Raw genomic sequence first — 17,500 nt, 5'->3', positions numbered from 1 at the left:
TCTTGAGTTTTCAATTTTCAGCTGATTACATGTGATTATCATCGAGGGCTATTAGTAACCTAAACTAAAGGGCGAAGTTAAAAACCTCAGAAAAGACCCCTTTCAAATTGATCAAAAAGGTGTTTAGTTAAAGTGTACTATGATCAAAAAATTAAATCTTTTTTTCTTCTGATTTCAAAACTATGTTAACTAAACACTAAGGGACCTAAAGTTTTAAGCCTTAATTTCAAAAAGACACTTGTTTATAGGACGTTTTCAACCAACCTCTAGGGACACCAATAACAATAGAGAAATGTATGACTTCTGGTGGACGAACAAAAGAAGCTAATGAGAGATTTTTTGTTTTCGTCCACCAACATAGTGGCGATGACGTCACTTGAAAACCTACTATTTTAACCAGAATTTTCCTATTTATTGGTCCGCCATTTTATACTAACTTTAAAATCTTGAGAGAGCTGGGTCAAGGAGAAAATGACGTCAAAGACTCACTAGTTAAAGAATGCAATGCGTTTGAACGCGACTGAATTAATATGCAACACGGGAGTTGCGGGCTTTCAGATTGTTTAACTCGTGTTTTGCATACATAATAAACTGCGTTTACACGCTGAAATTTAAACTATTGAGTGAATGACGTCTTTTTCACCTAGCTCCAACCCTTTGAGGTCCAGTCGGTAAGTTTCCAACGTAAGTAATGGCGGACCGTGAAATCCAAAATTTACACTCAAAGTAAACAGCCTTTGGATCAAAATCAAAGCTCAAAATTGCAGGTGTTAAGCAAACTCACTTCCAAAATCTGAAGAAAAAAAGGTAGTGATCTTTTGATCATACTAACACTTTAAATAATTTCCAACCAAGAAGCTTGAGTCATCCTTGCGTCCTCTATAGTAGGGAAAAACTTTCTCTATAACAACATCTGAATTTTATTCTCCTAAACAACAATTTTTCACTTCATTTTTATTTCTTATAGGCGCCACTGCTTTGCCGCGGCAAAAATTAAGAGCGGCGGATTTTGATATGATACAGAATGTAATACAATAAGGTGGTTCTTTCGAAAAAATACATTATTTATTAATTGATGCGCAACCTCCCCAAGTTTACCAGCGAGCGAATTCTTTGGCCATCGTAAGATTAACTAATTTCCCTTTTGAAACGATTGGGCATGCGCTATGAGGGCCATTCCGCTGCAAACATTCGTGCCGATCATTTTCCTCCTCCTCCTTCTCCTCCTCTACAGTCATCTCGTGGGATGCCGCATACGAACTATCTCGACCCTGTGTTGCAATGAAAAAAAATTCTTGGATAAATTTGTGAAGTGGAAATTGCTTATTTGTGATTTAAAAAGGGAAACCTTCATTGCCAAACTCCTCCCTAAAAAAGCGAATTCAAAGAATCATTTCTCGGATACAGGCCCATAACCCTTTTTTCGCCAAGGACGTTTTATCAAGCATATTTTACAGCTTGCAGTCTCTGCTGGGCGCTTGGACGTGAAAACAGCAATCAGTGGAGCTTGACAAAACCTAACACGCTCATTCCGAGCGTAGTTGTGGAACCGAGAATGTATTCGTCTTTCAGATCATACGACCCTCAGTTTTTTTTCTTTTTTTGTATGATTGCATATCCAAGCAATTTAAGTTTAAAACAAAAGTGACGTTGTTATTCAGATTTTTTATTTTTTCTTGATGAAGCGTTTCTACATTGATCCAGGCACGCTTGACATCAACTTCCAGTTTATGCGCGAATCAACTCGATCCTCCACCCTCCCCTTCCCTCTCTTCTTCTCCCCTCTTCCGTCATGAAACGCGACCCTTATTCACTCGTGAAAGAGAAAAATCGGTATTATGCAAAGGATTACTAACGTTCTCACCTCACAAGTTCCCATCGCATCCTCCAGGAAATGACTTTTCATATGTGGATTAAAATAACTCGCTAAAGCTGCTACACTTGATTCAGTGTGTAAAAACGCATCACATTTTGCCAGGAGTAGAACATCTGTGAGAACCTCGGTACCTAGAGCCCTCTGATGTTTATCCCAATTGAGAGGTGGCACCTCGTAAAAGTGAATTGGAGTCGGGTCATGGTAATGAAGCACTCTTTTGGCGTTCGTAAAAGCTACCTGGATAAAAGCAATTTAAGGAATGGGTATCTTTGTTTGGAACAATAGAGCGAGTTTAAATTGAGTGTCGAAAGTAATTAGCGGATTGCTTTGGCTTTGCATTACTTCACTCAGTGATTGGTTCAAAGTTCTCGCGCCACTTTTTCAACCAAACGAAAGCGAAACCAAAACCAATCGTGGATCGCGCATGCACATTTTCCCGCGCTTTTTTCCGGCAATACGTGAGTTGACTACTTAGAAGGAGAGTTGAGGACCAATGAGAAGGAGGACAACCGGCAGAGGAAACTAAATGTAAGTGAACAATGAAAGCGAAGAATCCGAACCCTAATGGTGGGAAGTGGTGAATTGTGTGTCTAGTCTTCTAGCGCTAAGGCACCAACTGGGGACACTGTAACAGAAATCAACAAATTAACGCAAATCAAACATATGTTCTTTAACAGAAGGGAAAACCGGAGTGCCCGGAGAAAAGCTCCTCGCCGCGGGGTAGAGACCTAAGACAACCCACGTATGAGGCCGAGTCTGGGAATTGAACCCGCTATCACCACTGCGTGAGCCGGCCTTCCCTAATAATAATAATAATAATAATAATAATAATAATAATAATAATAATAATAATAATAATAATAATAAGACACAATAATACCTATCATGATTGGTGCTCTTGGAAGCATATCAAAAGGTGCAAAGACCCGGCTTGGGAAGCTAGATGTACCTGACTTCCTTGGAAGTGAACAATTATCGGCCATCCTTGGAACTGCTCACCTGCTGCGGAAAGTGTTATGTCTCTAAGCTACTGGGAGTTGCTGAGACACAATAACCATTACCCAGTTAAACACCCGACAACTGGAGAGAATTGAATAATAATAATAATAATAATAATAATACCTATCGTGATTGGTGCTCTTGGAAGCATATCAAAAGGTGCAATGACCTGGTTTGGGAAGCTAGATGTATCTGACTTCCTTGGAAGTGTACAATTATCGGCCATCCTTGGAACTGTTCACCTGTTGCGGAAAGTGTTGTCTCTATAAGCTACTGGGAGTTGCTGAGACACAATAAACATTACCCAGTAGAACACTTGACAACTGGAGAGAATCGAATAATAATAATAATAATAATAATAATAATAATAATAATAATAATAATAATAATAATCAAGTAAAGCTATGATCTTCGCAGTTATGAGCGCAATTTTTGCAATTGCGTAGAGAAGCCTGAAAAATTCAGGATTTCAACGGGGTTTGAACCCGTGACCTCGCGATTTTGGTGCGACGCTCTAACCAACTGAGCTATGAAGCCACTGACGTTGGGAGCTGGTCATTTGTGGGTTCTAATGGTCCCGTGAGGAATGAATCAATGATGAAATGGTATATGAAATAAATCATATATGAACCGCGGATATGAAATCAAGTGAAGTCAGGCTTCTCTACGTAATTGCAAAAATTGGATGACGACAAGAAAGTATTGCTGGAACAGTTTCTGGATGAGAAGCTTTCTACCTGTAACACTGACTTTGACGAGCTTAGACTTGTTCTCCAGAACGCTGCTACCCATGTCTTTGGCAAAAAGAAAAGAGTGCAAAACGACTGGTTCGATGATCAAGATGAAGAAATTCAAAGACTGCTCCAAGACTAGAACCTGGATAGGCATGGTTTGAGAAGGCGCACCAGAGAGCTCAAGAACATATGGTTCCGACATAGAGCTGAAGAAGCAGAGCGGTACTCCCTGGAGACGAACCACAGAGAGTTCTATGCCACTCTAAACGTTGTTTATGGTCCAAGATCCAGAAGCTCTCATCCAATGCAGTCCAAAGATGGTGAGCTCCTGACTGCTTCTGATAAAGGACAGATGGGTTGAGCATTTCAACGACTTATTAAACCAACCAACTGATGTTGACTTGAGTATTGTTGATAACATAGACCAGCTTCCAGTCATCGAATCAACGAGCCGCCCAATCGAGGAACAAGAACTTGACCAAGCTCTTAGTAACACCCGTTAGGGAAAGAATCCAGGTCCTGGTGGCATTCTACCTGAAATACTTGTGCATGGAGGACATCGCTTGAGAGCTTTCCTACTTGTCCTATTTAACATTTGCTGGACCACAGAGATAATTCCATTGGACTGGATAGATGCGATCATCGCCATATTGTTCAAAAAAGGCGACAGAAGTCAATGCGGTAATTACAGAGGCATATCGCTACTCAGTGCTGTCAGAAAAGTCTTTGCGGATGTTATCCTGCAGAGGCTTCATCTGTTAGCGGATTCCATATATCCCCAGTCGCAGTCAGGGTACCGCCATGGAAGGAGTACAATAGATGGAATTTTCACGCTTCGCCAACTGATGGAGAAAACAAGAGAGCAACGTAGATGCCTGTACATCGCCTTTGTAGACTTTGTTAAGGCATTTAACACTGTCAACCACGAGCTCCTCTTCATCACCCTTGGCAAACTTGGCTGTCCACCAAAGTTTATAAGAATAAAAGAAAAATCCAAAGTCCTTACAGAGTTTATCAGAGAAGCCCAGTATACTGATGACATTGCAATTTTCAGTGACACGCCAGAGCGCCTGCAGTCGCTATTGACCTCCTTTAATGACGTTGCCAAGAAGATGGGCCTGCGCATCAATACGGTCAAAACAGAGACTACCGGTATGTGTATTGGCAACATGGCTGTTTTGTTCATATATGGTGTTATGAGGATCAGAATTATTTTTAGTTTATCTGTCATGCAATTCCAGACTTTTCTAGAATTACCTAAGAATCTGTAATTTTCCAGAAATTTCTTTGATGTGACACAGCAGTTTCCACAAATAGTACACCTTGTAATAGACTAGAGCATATAGACAGAACATTCTAGATGCTTATGAAATTCAAGTCACGACTGATAAAATAACGCGAATATCAGTCGTGCAGTAGTCTACTTGACTTTCATAAATATTTTAAAATCAATTTTGACTGATCACGATCTTCTCTGATCCAACGCTGTGCAATACTTATCGTCCACGTTTTCTGCAAAGGTTTTAAAAACTCAGTTTCACTAATGCGTGACATCTTACAGTCGCGTTACCTGCGCAGTAACGTTGCGCACAAATAATTAGCGCTAACGTCCTTAAGTCGAACTCTATTGAGCTACAATAGGTTCGACACATGACTGGAGCTGCGTTTGGAACGGGCCTCAGCTTATTCTAATCCAACTGAAGAACATTAAATCAACAACAGTTAATTTGTCCTAACCATGTTTTAATGTTTAATCAAGGGGCTTACCTTCTCTCGTCCAAAGTGCTCCAGAAACGCAACGATTGCCTCTTCGTTGTCGCTGGCAATAAAGATTTTCTTCGGTTTTTGAAGCAAATCGAATAGTAATGTGGCTTGAGTCACCCAATCCGACAAAGAAGCAAGTTTCCCACCTGGCAACTCTCCCCAACGGTCGGTCCCCCTTACATGTACTCCTAGTAGAGTGTTACCAGCTAAATGTCTTCGATAGAAATCATCAACGCCATTGACTATGTTCTTGTTGGGCTTAAAGTATTGTTTAATCCATTTGTTCACTCGAAGTCTCTCTTGCACTGTTATGAGACCAGTATCCGCGAACTGCCGAAGGCACGATCGGTTTCTGAAGCTACTGTCTATGATAGGCCGCAAGGCAGGCTCGACCTCCGACAAGTTTTTTGCTTCACTTTTGATGGGACACACAACCTTTCTCGCTTTGGCTTCGATTCCTTGATTAATCGGCTCGAAATACCATTCCCACGAGTTCAGATTAGGATCTTGAGAACACCCCGAAAAACAGTTTCGCCAAATCACGGTGAGTATTGTTCTACCCACAAGATTACAAACGAACAAATAATCAACTGTTAACAGGACAAAGGAAGCGAATCCCATCGTTTGACATTCAATCAATGCCGGTTCCACGACGCATGCTGTAACCGCCAATGAGGTCGATTCAGAATTGATTCTCGTAGCTGCGAATAAATTGTCATCAAACGCAGTTAACGCCATGGGTTGTTGGCAGTGATCTGAAAGATATGACCTTTTTCTAATAACCATGACTGTACAACAAAAAGCATTCAACCGAGAAGGCAAACGTGGTATTTTCTTGTGATCTCGGCTCGTGATCTGTTAAAATTCAAATTTAATTTTCATTTCTGAGACAAAACAAATTGAGATAAAAATTATCGGGAAAAATGCACGACGTTTCGACCGACCTTCGGTCATTATCAAGCTTAATTTGCATACATATAAATATCAAACTAGGTCTAAAAGTATGTAAAGTATGAAAATGTACAAAAGGGGGTGTTAAAAACATGCAAGAATAACATAATTAATGAACTGAGACCAAGTCTCAATGTACAGTCTGACTCAATTCGTGCGAAAGTGTTTTAATGTTTTTTTTATTACCTTTTTAATTATGTTATTCTTGCATGAATTTATCACCCCCTCTTGTACATTTTCATACTTTACATACTTAATTTTACTTCTTAGTTTTATATTAATATGTATGTAAATTTTATCTTCAATTTAACCTTGATAGTGACCGAAGGTCGGTCGAAACGTCTCTCATTTTTCCCGATAATTTTTACCTCAATTTGTTTTAAAAAACCTTTGCCTATAAAACAAAACAGAAGAAAATATAAACTAAAACACTCCTGCAGCAATTATCTTGTCATTAGATAACCACTGGTTTATATGAGAACAGATTCAATACTGCAACATAAATGTAATAATACAAGTTTTTGCATGTGTTTGTATTTGTATTTTATTTTCCCCCATTTCGAGCTGTTAACCTACAAATGACCAGATAAGTTACAATTCGTTACCAAAAAAAGGGAAATGGAGGAGGATACCTAAACTTTGAGCCAGGATTCGAGCTAGGATCCGAGCCAGGATTCCAGCCAGGATTCGAGCTAAGATGAGCTTTCTCCGCTATTTATTCTCGAATCTCTCGGTTAGGTTAGGTCTCGAATCGGTTAGGTTAGGTCTGTTTGCGTTGGTTCTAGTCTAGTTAGGGTTAGCGTAGCTCTCGGTTAGGTTAGGTTAGGTCTCGGTTAGGTCTCGAATCCTGGCTCGGATCCTAGCTCGGATCCTGTCTCGAATCCTGGCTCAGATCCTAGCTCGGATCCTGGCTCGGATCCTAGCTCGGATCCTGGCTCGGATCCTGGCTTTATTCTTAGTTTATCTCGAAATGGAGAAGGGCAAAATATTATATTTCCTTGATTAAAATGAGTTTACATTTTTTTCTAAGATAAACAGAAAGCATAAATATAAGAGGGGAAACAAAAGAAACTAATACAGATTAAAGTTGAATGGAAGTTAGAAGGTCTGTTAAGCATTAATTCCCAAATTAAACAAGACTTACCTGGAAGTTGAATTTTGATTGGAATTCTACCGATCCAAGGAGATACTGAGGGATTACATGAGATTAAGCATGTGACCAAGATCCATGTTTCAAAGAATGGCGAATGATTAGGTATCAGATGTAGTAGGGAGGGTATACGAGGGAGGGGACGTAATCCCTCAGTATCTCCTTGGATCGGTAGAATTCCAATCAAACTTCAACTTCCAGGTAAGTCTTGTTTAATTTGGGAATTCTACCTCACCATTTCGATACCATTCGGGATCACGTGAGATGTTCAAAGTTTGCTAGTCATGAGCCAGCTGTAATGATTGTCAATGCATAATCATTTAATAACAACTATAGCATACTATAGACAAAGCTCCAATGGAGTACTTCATCTCGATAAAGCTGAACTCAAACTTGTGTATATTCAGAACTAATGTCAACACTAATCGGACTTCTGATTAACAGTGGAACTCAGTATTCTGTATCATGGGAGATACAAGTCACACTTCATTAAGTAAAGCCAATGCAAATTTACCTGTTGTGTGAACAGGTTTTTTGTAGTAGAGTCCTGTGTCCACCCTGCAGTTTTCATTATTGTGTGCAATGGTACACGAGACTTACGTGCCTGAGACCTTGAAGCAGCTCGAGTGCTGGGAGGGGTGAAGATTGACGTGTCAATCCCTGAATCATGGAGAACAGTCTTGACCCATCTAGCTATAGTCGATTTGGATACTGCCTTAAATGGCCTTGTATAGCTGAGAAAAAGTTGAGTTGTTTTCCCTCTTACATCCTTTGTTCTGGATAAGTAGTCATTTAAAATACTAACAATGCACAACCTTTTATCATGAGGATAAGCAGGTAACTCAATTTCACTCAAGTCACCAGGTCTGGTTTGTTTAACAACCTCTCCAATTCTAAATTTGTAAAATTCAGCAGTTACAGTCATATTTTGAACGCTCAAACAAATGTACAGTTTGTGTTCGTTGACCAGTCAGCAATGCTGATGCAAGGTTAGAGGTGGTCAGGTTTTGCAGGTAATTCAGCACTACATTTGTGTCCCATGTCACAGATGTTTTTGGAAAACATGGGCGCTTGTTAAAGATGCCTTTCATAAATCTAGTAACCAGAGGATGCTGTCCAGCCAAGCGGTCTCCCAACATAATGAATGAGGACAGTGCTGATCTTGCTGTATTTAATGCACTGTAACTTAAGCCTTCGCGGAAAAGTGCAGTAAGAAACTCAATTACAATTCCAAGAGGTGGAGAGGTAACACTGGCATGCCTCTCACTGCAAAATGATAACCACTGTCTGATGTACAAGTCCTATTGCCTTTGTGTAGAGTCTCTCCATGAGGACAAAATGATGTCTTTAGACTGTTCTGAAAGTCCATAATTTTCGAGTGATTGCCTGATACAAGAAATGCCGTCAAAGTTATTTTTGGTAGCAGAGGACGTATAGCTGCAGGGTTTTGTGGGAGTAGAAGTGTCGATACTGATCTAGGAAGCAAAACGGGGCAATCAATGATCATTCGAGCAAGTTTTGCAACCACGGTTGGGTTGGCCACCATGTGGCTATTAGGATACCCTCAGCATGATCATTTTCTATCTATCTTCTATCAAAACCTTTGAAATCAGAGAGAATGGAGGGAAAGCATAAAATTTTTCCGTCCATTTGGATGTAAATGCATCACAAAGTAGTGTCTCTGGGTCTGGTTTCCATGATATGAATGGTTTAATTTGGTAATTGATTCGGTATGCAAAGAGATCAATACTGGGTGCAGGCCGCATTTTGTACCGCGGCTTTTCTTTTTTAATTAAAATATCTTTAAATATTATGTATTTAGTAAGTATCTGTGTATGCTATGTATTTTAGCCGTAAATGTAATGTCTCGAAGATATTAGCTTTTGTAGTTATTCTGAAATTTGAGATGAAATAAAGTTTATGCATGCATGCATGCATGTATGCATGTTACCTTTAGCAGGGCGCGTGCGCACACTTTGTAATCTGCGACTTCAGTGCTTACCATATGACAGATAAAATGACTTTTCCCTTGTATATTTAAGCCATCGAATTCTTAGGCTAAATTGACCAGGGCAGTCTGGAGGTGTGAGTAGGCGTGGGATTTGTTTCATATGGTTTAGGAGCCGACATATCTCTCCCTCAATGCCGTACCGGGAGGCGAGGTCGGTAGCAGAAAGCAGCGAAGAGCCAACTGCGTCCAAGAGCGATCGCACGGGCCGAAATCCCGGGATGACTCGTTTGGTACGACGCTCCAGCGTCATGTCTGGAGGTACTGCGTTTTTCCCTCTTGTTCAAACATTCCGTCAGCACATACGGAAAAGTTGCGCATTCATTTCGTTGTAATCCTCGTGTCAAAGAAACGGTAGAATGTAAATAAGAGAATTAAAAAAATTCAATCGATGCGATATTTTGTTGGTAGGACTGGGTGGACCCGACACTTATGAAAAAACTATGAAATGAGAATCGGGAGTCTTCTCTTATCATGGAATGGCAGAATTAACCAGAATTGTTTTGGGCATGAGCGAGGCAACTTGAGAAGCACGAAATGCTCTGTTCGATCTTTTCTGGACTCCAGGACATTTCTCCGGCGTCTTGAGTTTTCAGTTTTCAGCTGATTACATGTGATTATCATCGAGGGCTATTAGTAACCTAAACTAAAGGGCGGAGTTAAAAACCTCTGAAAAGACCCCTTTCAAATCGATCAAAAAGGTGTTTAGTTAAAGTGTACTATGATCACAAAATGTATTTATTTTGCTAAAACTGCGGTCAGAAAGCGTTGTACTCGCGAAGTGTCCAATTCAAAACGCCTGGTGACGAGTATAATAAGTCCCCCTGGAGGGAGGGGAGTCCCAGATTGCTCAGTGAGTTTTTGTTTTTAGCAATGTGGGACTCCCCTCCCTCCAGAACTTATTACATTCGTCACCAGGCGTCTAGAGTTCACTGCCATTTTGAATTGGACACTTCGCGAGTACAACGCTTTCTGGCTGCCATTTTAGCAGGTTAACTTACAAGTTTTACGGAGTCTGGCGGCTTCGCGTTGCTACCTGGAGATGCTTCAGTGGATTCATGGTTTAGAGAAATTCTTGTTCCACGAGCCTGGCGTGTTTATTTAGCGACTGGATTCGATTTTCGCGAAAAAAATCGTGCTTGTTTTGGGTCGATCGGAGTCCATAAGCTGGCTTCCGTCTCCTACCTTGTCACTATACTATGAAGGAAGGTGAACGGGGACCATTTTTCCCGAAACTTCGTGTACGTATTAAAGACAACAACAGCTCATCACATGGTAAGTTTTATCGATTTTTATTTCCATTTTCTAGCAAATTTTCAGACCTAAACTTCGCCTCATATGTTCTCCATATTTTAATACCTACGTGACGCACATAGTGAGCCTGGGTTACCTGTGAACAAACAAAAGAACCCAATGAGAGATCTTTTGTTTTCGTCAACCAACATGGTGGCGATGACGTCACTTGAAAACCTCCTATTTTAACCGGAATTTTTCTATTTATTGGTCCGCCATTTTATACTAACTTTAAAATCTTGATAGAGCTGTGTCAAGGAGAAAATGACGTCAAAGACTCACTAGTTGAAGAATGCAATGCGTTTGAACGCGACTGAATTAATATGCAACACGGGAGTTGCGGGCTTTCAGATTGTTTAACTCGTGTCTTGCATACATAATAAACTGCGTTTGCACGCTGAAATTTAAACTATTGAGTGAATGCCGTCTTTTTTACCTAGCTCCAACCCTCTGAGGTCCAGTCGGTAAGTTTTCAACGTAAGTAATGGTGGACCGTGAAATCCAAAATTTACAGTCAAAGTAAACAGCCTTTGGATAAAAATCAAAGCTCAAAATTGCAGGTGTTAAGTAAACTCACTTTCAAAATCTGAAGAAAAAAAGGTAGTGATCTTTTGATCATACTAACACTTTAAATAATTTCCAACCAAGAAGCTTGAGTCATCCTTGCGTCCTCTATAGTAGGAAAAAACTTTCTCTATAACAGCATCTGAATTTTATTCTCCTAAACAACAATTTTTCACTTCATTTTTATTTCTTATAGGCGCCACTGCTTTGCCGCGGCAAAACTTAAGAGCGGCGGATTTTGATATGATACAGAATGTAATACAATAAGGTGGTTCTTTTGAAAAAATACATTATTTATTAATTGATGCGCGATCTCCCCAAGTTTACCAGCGAGCGAATTCTTTGGCCATCGTAAGATTAACGAATTTCCCTCTTGAAACGTTTGGGCATGCGCTATGAGGGCCATTCCGCTGCAAACATTCATTTCTTTCTTTGAAGTCCTGCCGATCATTCTCCTCCTCCTCCTTATGGTCCTCTTCAGCCATCACGTGGTATGCCTCATACGAACTACCTCGACCCTGCATTGCAACGAAAAAAACTTCCTGGATACAGTTTTTAAAGTGGAAATTGCTTATTTGTGATTTAAAAAGGGAAACCTTCATTGCCAAACTCCTCCCTAAAAAAGCGAATTCAAAGAATCATTTCTCGGATACAGGCCCATAACCCTTTTTTCGCCAAGGACGTTTTATCAAGCATATTTTACAGCTTGCAGTCTCTGCTGGGCGCTTGCACGTGAAGACAGCAATAAGTGGAGCTTGAAAAAACCTAACATGCTCATTCCGAGCGTAGTTGTGGAACCGGTACCGGGAATGTATTCGTCTTTCAGACCATACGCTCCCTGTTTTTTTTTTTTCTTTTTTTGTATGATTGCATGTCCAAGCAACTTAAATTTGAAAAAAACAAGGACGTTGTTGTTCAGGTTCTTATGTATTTTTCTTAATGAAGCGTTTCTACATTGATCCAGGCACGCTTGATATCAACTTCCAATTTAAGTCTGTATTTGATCACGACATTAAGGACGTAAGTGTTTTTATTGCTTAGGTGAGGAAGGGGTGGGCATGGACAGCAGGGAGCAAATCAGGATATGGTGAGAAAACAAGTAACTCCACCCTCCCCTCCCCTCTCTTTCCCTCCTCTCTCCCTTTATGAAACTCGACCCTTATTCAATCGTGAAAGGGAAAAATCGGTATTATGCAAAGGAATACTAACGTTCTCACCTCACAAGTTCCCATCGCATCCCCCAGGAAATGACTTTTCATATGTGGATTAAAATAACTCGCTAAAGCTGCTACACTTGATTCAGTGTGTAAAAACGCATCACATTTTGCCAGGAGTAGAACATCTGTGAGAACCTCCGTACCTAGAGCCCTCTGATGTTTATCCCAATTGAGAGGTGGCACCTCGTAAGAGTGAATTGGAGTCGGGTCATGGTAATGAAGCACTCTTTTGGCGTTCGTAAAAGCTACCTGGATAAAAGCAATTTAAGAAATGGATAGTCTTTGTTTGGCACAATAGAGCGAGTTTCAATTGAGTGTCGAATTGCTTTGGCTTTGCATTACTTCACTCAGTGATTGGTTCAAAGCAGGAGCTCATCACCTGTTCAAAGTTATCACGCCACTTTTTCAACCAATCAGAAGTGAAACCAAAACCAATCGTGGCTCGCGCGTGCACATTTTCCCGCGCTTTGTGTCGGCACTTCGTGATTTGACTACTTAAAAGGAGAGTTGAGGACCAATGAGAAGGAGGACAACCAGCAGAGTTAACTAAATGTAAGTGAACAGGCAAAGCGATGAATCCGAACCCTAATGGAGGAAAGTGGTGAATTGTGTGTCTGGTCTTCTAGCGCTAAGGCACCAACTGGGGACACTGTAACAAAAATCAAAAAAAAAAATCAACGCAAATCAAACATGTTCTTTTAACAGAAGGGAAAACCGGAGTACCCGGAGAAAAGCTCCTTGGCGCGGAGTAGAGAACCATCTAAGACAACCCACATATGACGCCGAGTCTGAGAATTGAACCCGCTATCACCACTGCGCAAGCCCTGCTCCCCTAATAACAATAATAATAATAATGATGATGATAATAACAATAATAATGATAATAATAATCCATTATTGAAGATCCAAACGGAAGCACTTAGTGTACGGGTCAAGAACAAGCTCTTAGGACCAACTATGTAAAATACCGTATTGACAAAACGATGGAATCCCCATTACGTAGGCTTTGTGGCGAGAAAGGTGAGATTGTAAACCAGATTATCTGTTAGGGTAAAAAGCTGGCCCAAAGGGAATATAAGCAGAGACATGACAATGTTGCAAAAGCAGTTGTGTGAGAAATATCATCTGGAAAACAAGGATAAGTGGTACGAACACGCACCTGACAGTGTAAGTGAAAACGATGAGGTTTAACTATTGTGGGAGGTGAACATACAGTGTGATAATGTCATTGAAGCCATAAGATCGGACATTGTAGTTGAAAATAAACACGAGAGAAAGTACACTATTATTGATATTGCCGTACCAACGGATAAAAGAATTGGTGAGAAGGAGAATGAGAAAGTTGAGAAGTATCAAGACCTTAAAAGAGAAATTGCAAGAATATGGAGCATGAGAACTGTGCTGGTGATACCAATTGTTGTAGGATCATTGGGAAGTGTAACAAAAAACTTGGACAAGTGGCTGGGAAAGTTGGATGTCAAAATTGGTATTTCATTACTCCAGAAAACTACGTTACTAGGAACAGCAAGGATTTTGAGAAAAGTATTAGAGCTGTAGAATAAGGAAAAAACTGTAAGAAACCTTTGGTCCTGGGCTATAATAATAATAATATATTTTTTTTAAAATTTAATAATAACTTTATTAAGAAACTCACATAAAATTACACAAGTATTTTTATCAGCTAAAAAAAAAACTATTGACTTGTTTCAATAAAGAGGTAGAAAATATTTTCCTCCAATGTTACTTATAGTACAACCGTAAAAACATTACTGTGTTTATTGCATGAAAATTTCATTCCCTCAGAATCAACATTGATATCGCAAAAAAAACTGAATACGATAAGAAGATGCAAGATATTAACTTCAAGTATGGAAATCTACCACGAAAAACGATAAAAAGTAAGAAATAAAATATCGTCCTCAATGTTTTCAACGAATATTTGCATGTCCTCTCTCGATGTCAAAGTCAATGTCTAATAATAATAATAATAATAATAATAATAATAATAATAATAATAATTTTCAGGAAGTACAAGATATCTGAAAATGATCTTAGACATGTGTCCGAAGATCTCAAACAAGGAATTACTGCCAAGGCTACAGAATAGTTTGTTGGAGACTGCCCAGAGAAAGTTTTATTCGGAGCTAAGTGGAGACAAATATCACGTTGAACCGACAACTGATGCAGGGATGGCTAAGCAATTTTGGGACAGCATCTAGGGTGACTGAATGCAATGTTGATACAGACCCATTCATTGATATCGGTATGGGCGACTTATGAGACTTAGGCGGCCCCTTCCAAACACCGCTCCAGTCATTAACCGAACCCAACTGTTGAGTTAAGCACGGTAGAAGAGAGGCGTTTGAATAAATTTGATTTAGGTTAAGAGCGGCAAACAACGTTAAGTTCGACAATTCTTACGGGTCACGCGCCGAACGAAACGCATAAATTAATACAATTTATAAGCTTCTCAAGCTTAGAAGTTATGCCCTTATCCAAGCCCTTACCTGATCGTTAGTTTGGTCCGACCTACGAGGACGACGTATGAATCAGCAGTTGCTGCGAAGTCGCTCTTAAGCCGAACTTTATTGAGCTAGATTAGGCACATGACTGGATCTGCGTTTGGAACGGGCCTCAGCATATTCTAATCCAACTGAAGAACATTAAATCAACAACAATTAATTTGTCCTAAATATGTTCTAATGTTTAAGAGAGCTTGAAATTGCGACCAATACAGTCGCGTTTGCGACTGAATTTTTTCCCTTTGCGACTAAAATATCTGGAGAAGTCGCAAATTTGCAACTTGTTTTCATCTTCGCTCTTTCGAAACAAAAGGGTTAGCAGTTGCCACTTTGCTCCTCTTTTTACTAAAATAAATGAAGAAATGACAAAATTATTTTGCTCCTCGCGTTGAGTTTTCTTTCAACCTGAAAAGAGCGTAATTGTAGCGAAATTTCGCTGCGATGTTGCGTGCACAACTCTATTCCTTCGATATCATTCGCCATTTTCAGCGGTTTCTTTCAACACAAGTATTGTGGGCTCATATTTTGTTTTGCTACACCGCTGACAACACAATGCAACGCGACGATTTTGCGTTGCGAAATTGCGATTGAATAATTTTTTGTATCTTGTCGCAAAATTGCGACTGGATTTTTTCGTTAATTTCAAGCCCTGTTTAATCAAGGGGCTTACCTTCTCTCGTCCAAAGTGCTCCAGAAACGCAACGATTGCTTCTTCGTTGTCGCTGGCAATAAAAATTTTCTTCGGTTTTTGAAGCGAATCGAATAGTAATGCGGCTTGAGACACCCAATCTGACAAAGAGGCAAGTTTCCCACCTGGCAACTCTTCCCAACGGTCGGTACCCCTTACATGTACTCCTAGTAGAGTGTTACCAGCTAAATGTCTTCGATAAAAATCATCAACGCCATTGATTATGTTCTTGTTAGGCTTAAAGTATTGGTGAATCCATTTGTTCACTCGAAGTCTCTCTTGCACTGTTATGAGACCAGTATCCGCGAACTGCCGAAGGCACGATCGGTTTCTGAAGCTACTGTCTATGATAGGCCGCAAGGCAGGCTCGACCTCCGGCAAGTTTTTTGCTCCACTGTTGATGGGACACACAACCTTTCTCGCTTTGGCTTCGATTCCTTGATTAATCGGCTCGAAATACCATTCCCACGAGTTCAGATTAGGATCTTGAGAGCAACCCGAAAAACAGTTTCGCCAAATCACGGTGAGTATTGTTCTACCCACAAGATTACAAACGAACAAATAATCAACAGTTAACAGGACAAAGGAAGCGAATCCCATCGTTTGACATTCAACCAATGCCGGTTCCACGACGCATGCTGTAACCCCCAATGAGGTCGATTCAGAATTGATTCTCGTAGCTGCGAAAAAATCGTCGTCAAACGCAGTTAACGCCATGGGTTGCTGGCAGTTATCTGAAAAATATGACCTTTTTTTAGTAACCGTAATTGTACACCAAAAAGTAATCAACCGAGAGGGCAAACGTGGCATTTCCTTCTGATCTCAGCTCGTGATCTCTTAAAAGGTAAATTTTAATTTTCATTGCTGAGACGCACCTGAGAGAAGAGATATATTTTGTTGTTAAAATTTTTTAGTGCAAAACAAAAGAAAAAAAAAAGACTAAAACACTCCTGCAGCAATTATCTTACCATTAGATAACCACTGGTTTATATGAGAACAGATTCCATACTTAAACATCAATGTAATACAAGTTCTTGCATGTGTTTGTATTTGTATTTTGCATTCGTATTTTATTTTCCTCCATTTTCAGCTGTTATCTTGCAAATGACCAGTTAAGTTACAATTCATTACTAAAAAAAAAGAAATGGAGAAGGGAAAAATACAGTTAGCTAATTATATGCCTTGAATAAAATAAGTTTACATTTTTTCTAAGATAAACAGAAAGCATAAATATAAGAGGGAAACAAAGAAACTAATATAGATTACAGTTGAATCGAAATTACAAGGTCTGTCAGTGAGCATCAATTAGTACTGAGCAAGGTAATACGTGTAAAGTGCTCTTTTGAAAAGCTTTTTTGTCGGTTTCTCACGAATATGTAGAGGAATATCATTCCTGTAATAGGAACCAATTAATGCTGGGTAGAACTTTCCTATAATGTTAGTACAAAATGAGGTAGGATTTAAGTTCTGAAGGGGATATACTCAGTCTGGTGGGATACAAATAATAATGTAAAATTGGACGGTTTTTTATCAACAATTTGATCATAAAATAGTTGATGTTAGGAAGCTTACGAAGTCCAAGGCTTACGTTATGGAGAGTAATGTGATCAAATGGGCATACTTTATCAATAATTCTGACAGCTTTGTTTTGTAACTGTAAAGTTCTGATAATGGAGCTTCCCTCAACAGACGCCGCTTAGAGGTTGTGATGTCATTGTGATGTCATGTTACCAC

The 17,500-nt window shown here is 39.8% G+C and overlaps 2 protein-coding genes and 1 non-coding gene across 3 annotated transcripts; all 3 read right to left on the bottom strand.

The window, feature by feature from the left end:
* Nucleotides 1-687: 687 nt before the first annotated feature.
* Nucleotides 688-6,152, bottom strand: LOC137970217 (uncharacterized). The gene is made up of 3 exons (XM_068816740.1): nucleotides 5,377-6,152; nucleotides 1,865-2,113; nucleotides 688-1,271 (listed from the first exon to the last, which is right to left on the bottom strand). The coding sequence occupies exons 1-3, from the start codon at nucleotides 6,109-6,111 to the stop codon at nucleotides 1,095-1,097; spliced, it is 1,161 nt and encodes a 386-aa protein (XP_068672841.1). The 5' UTR covers nucleotides 6,112-6,152; the 3' UTR covers nucleotides 688-1,094.
* Nucleotides 3,340-3,412, bottom strand: Trnaf-aaa (transfer RNA phenylalanine (anticodon AAA)). Its single transcript has one exon. It is a non-coding gene; the product is annotated as a tRNA-Phe (tRNA).
* A 4,631-nt stretch (nucleotides 6,153-10,783) lies between the features above and the next one.
* Nucleotides 10,784-16,494, bottom strand: LOC137970578 (uncharacterized). The gene is made up of 3 exons (XM_068817102.1): nucleotides 15,749-16,494; nucleotides 12,557-12,805; nucleotides 10,784-11,857 (listed from the first exon to the last, which is right to left on the bottom strand). The coding sequence occupies exons 1-3, from the start codon at nucleotides 16,481-16,483 to the stop codon at nucleotides 11,663-11,665; spliced, it is 1,179 nt and encodes a 392-aa protein (XP_068673203.1). The 5' UTR covers nucleotides 16,484-16,494; the 3' UTR covers nucleotides 10,784-11,662.
* Between the last annotated feature and the right edge of the window lie 1,006 nt (nucleotides 16,495-17,500).

This window comes from Montipora foliosa, chromosome 9, assembly GCF_036669935.1.
Source record: "Montipora foliosa isolate CH-2021 chromosome 9, ASM3666993v2, whole genome shotgun sequence".
In the NCBI taxonomy this organism is placed as follows: Eukaryota; Metazoa; Cnidaria; class Anthozoa; order Scleractinia; family Acroporidae; genus Montipora; species Montipora foliosa.
The sequence above is the reverse complement of the archived record's forward strand: the minus strand, read 5'-3'. Positions and strand labels throughout refer to the sequence as shown.

Bases quoted from the DNA above. Each gene is read 5' to 3' on its own strand.
- LOC137970217 (XM_068816740.1), bottom strand. From the start codon at position 6,111: ATGGCGTTAACTGCGTTTGATGACAATTTATTCGCAGCTACGAGAATC. The intron at 2,114-5,376 runs GTAAGCCCCTTG...GCTTTTATCCAG, and splicing joins AGCACTTTGGACGAGAGAAG to GTAGCTTTTACGAACGCCAA. The intron at 1,272-1,864 runs GTGAGAACGTTA...ATTGCAACACAG, and splicing joins ATGCGATGGGAACTTGTGAG to GGTCGAGATAGTTCGTATGC.
- LOC137970578 (XM_068817102.1), bottom strand. From the start codon at position 16,483: ATGGCGTTAACTGCGTTTGACGACGATTTTTTCGCAGCTACGAGAATC. The intron at 12,806-15,748 runs GTAAGCCCCTTG...GCTTTTATCCAG, and splicing joins AGCACTTTGGACGAGAGAAG to GTAGCTTTTACGAACGCCAA. The intron at 11,858-12,556 runs GTGAGAACGTTA...GTTGCAATGCAG, and splicing joins ATGCGATGGGAACTTGTGAG to GGTCGAGGTAGTTCGTATGA.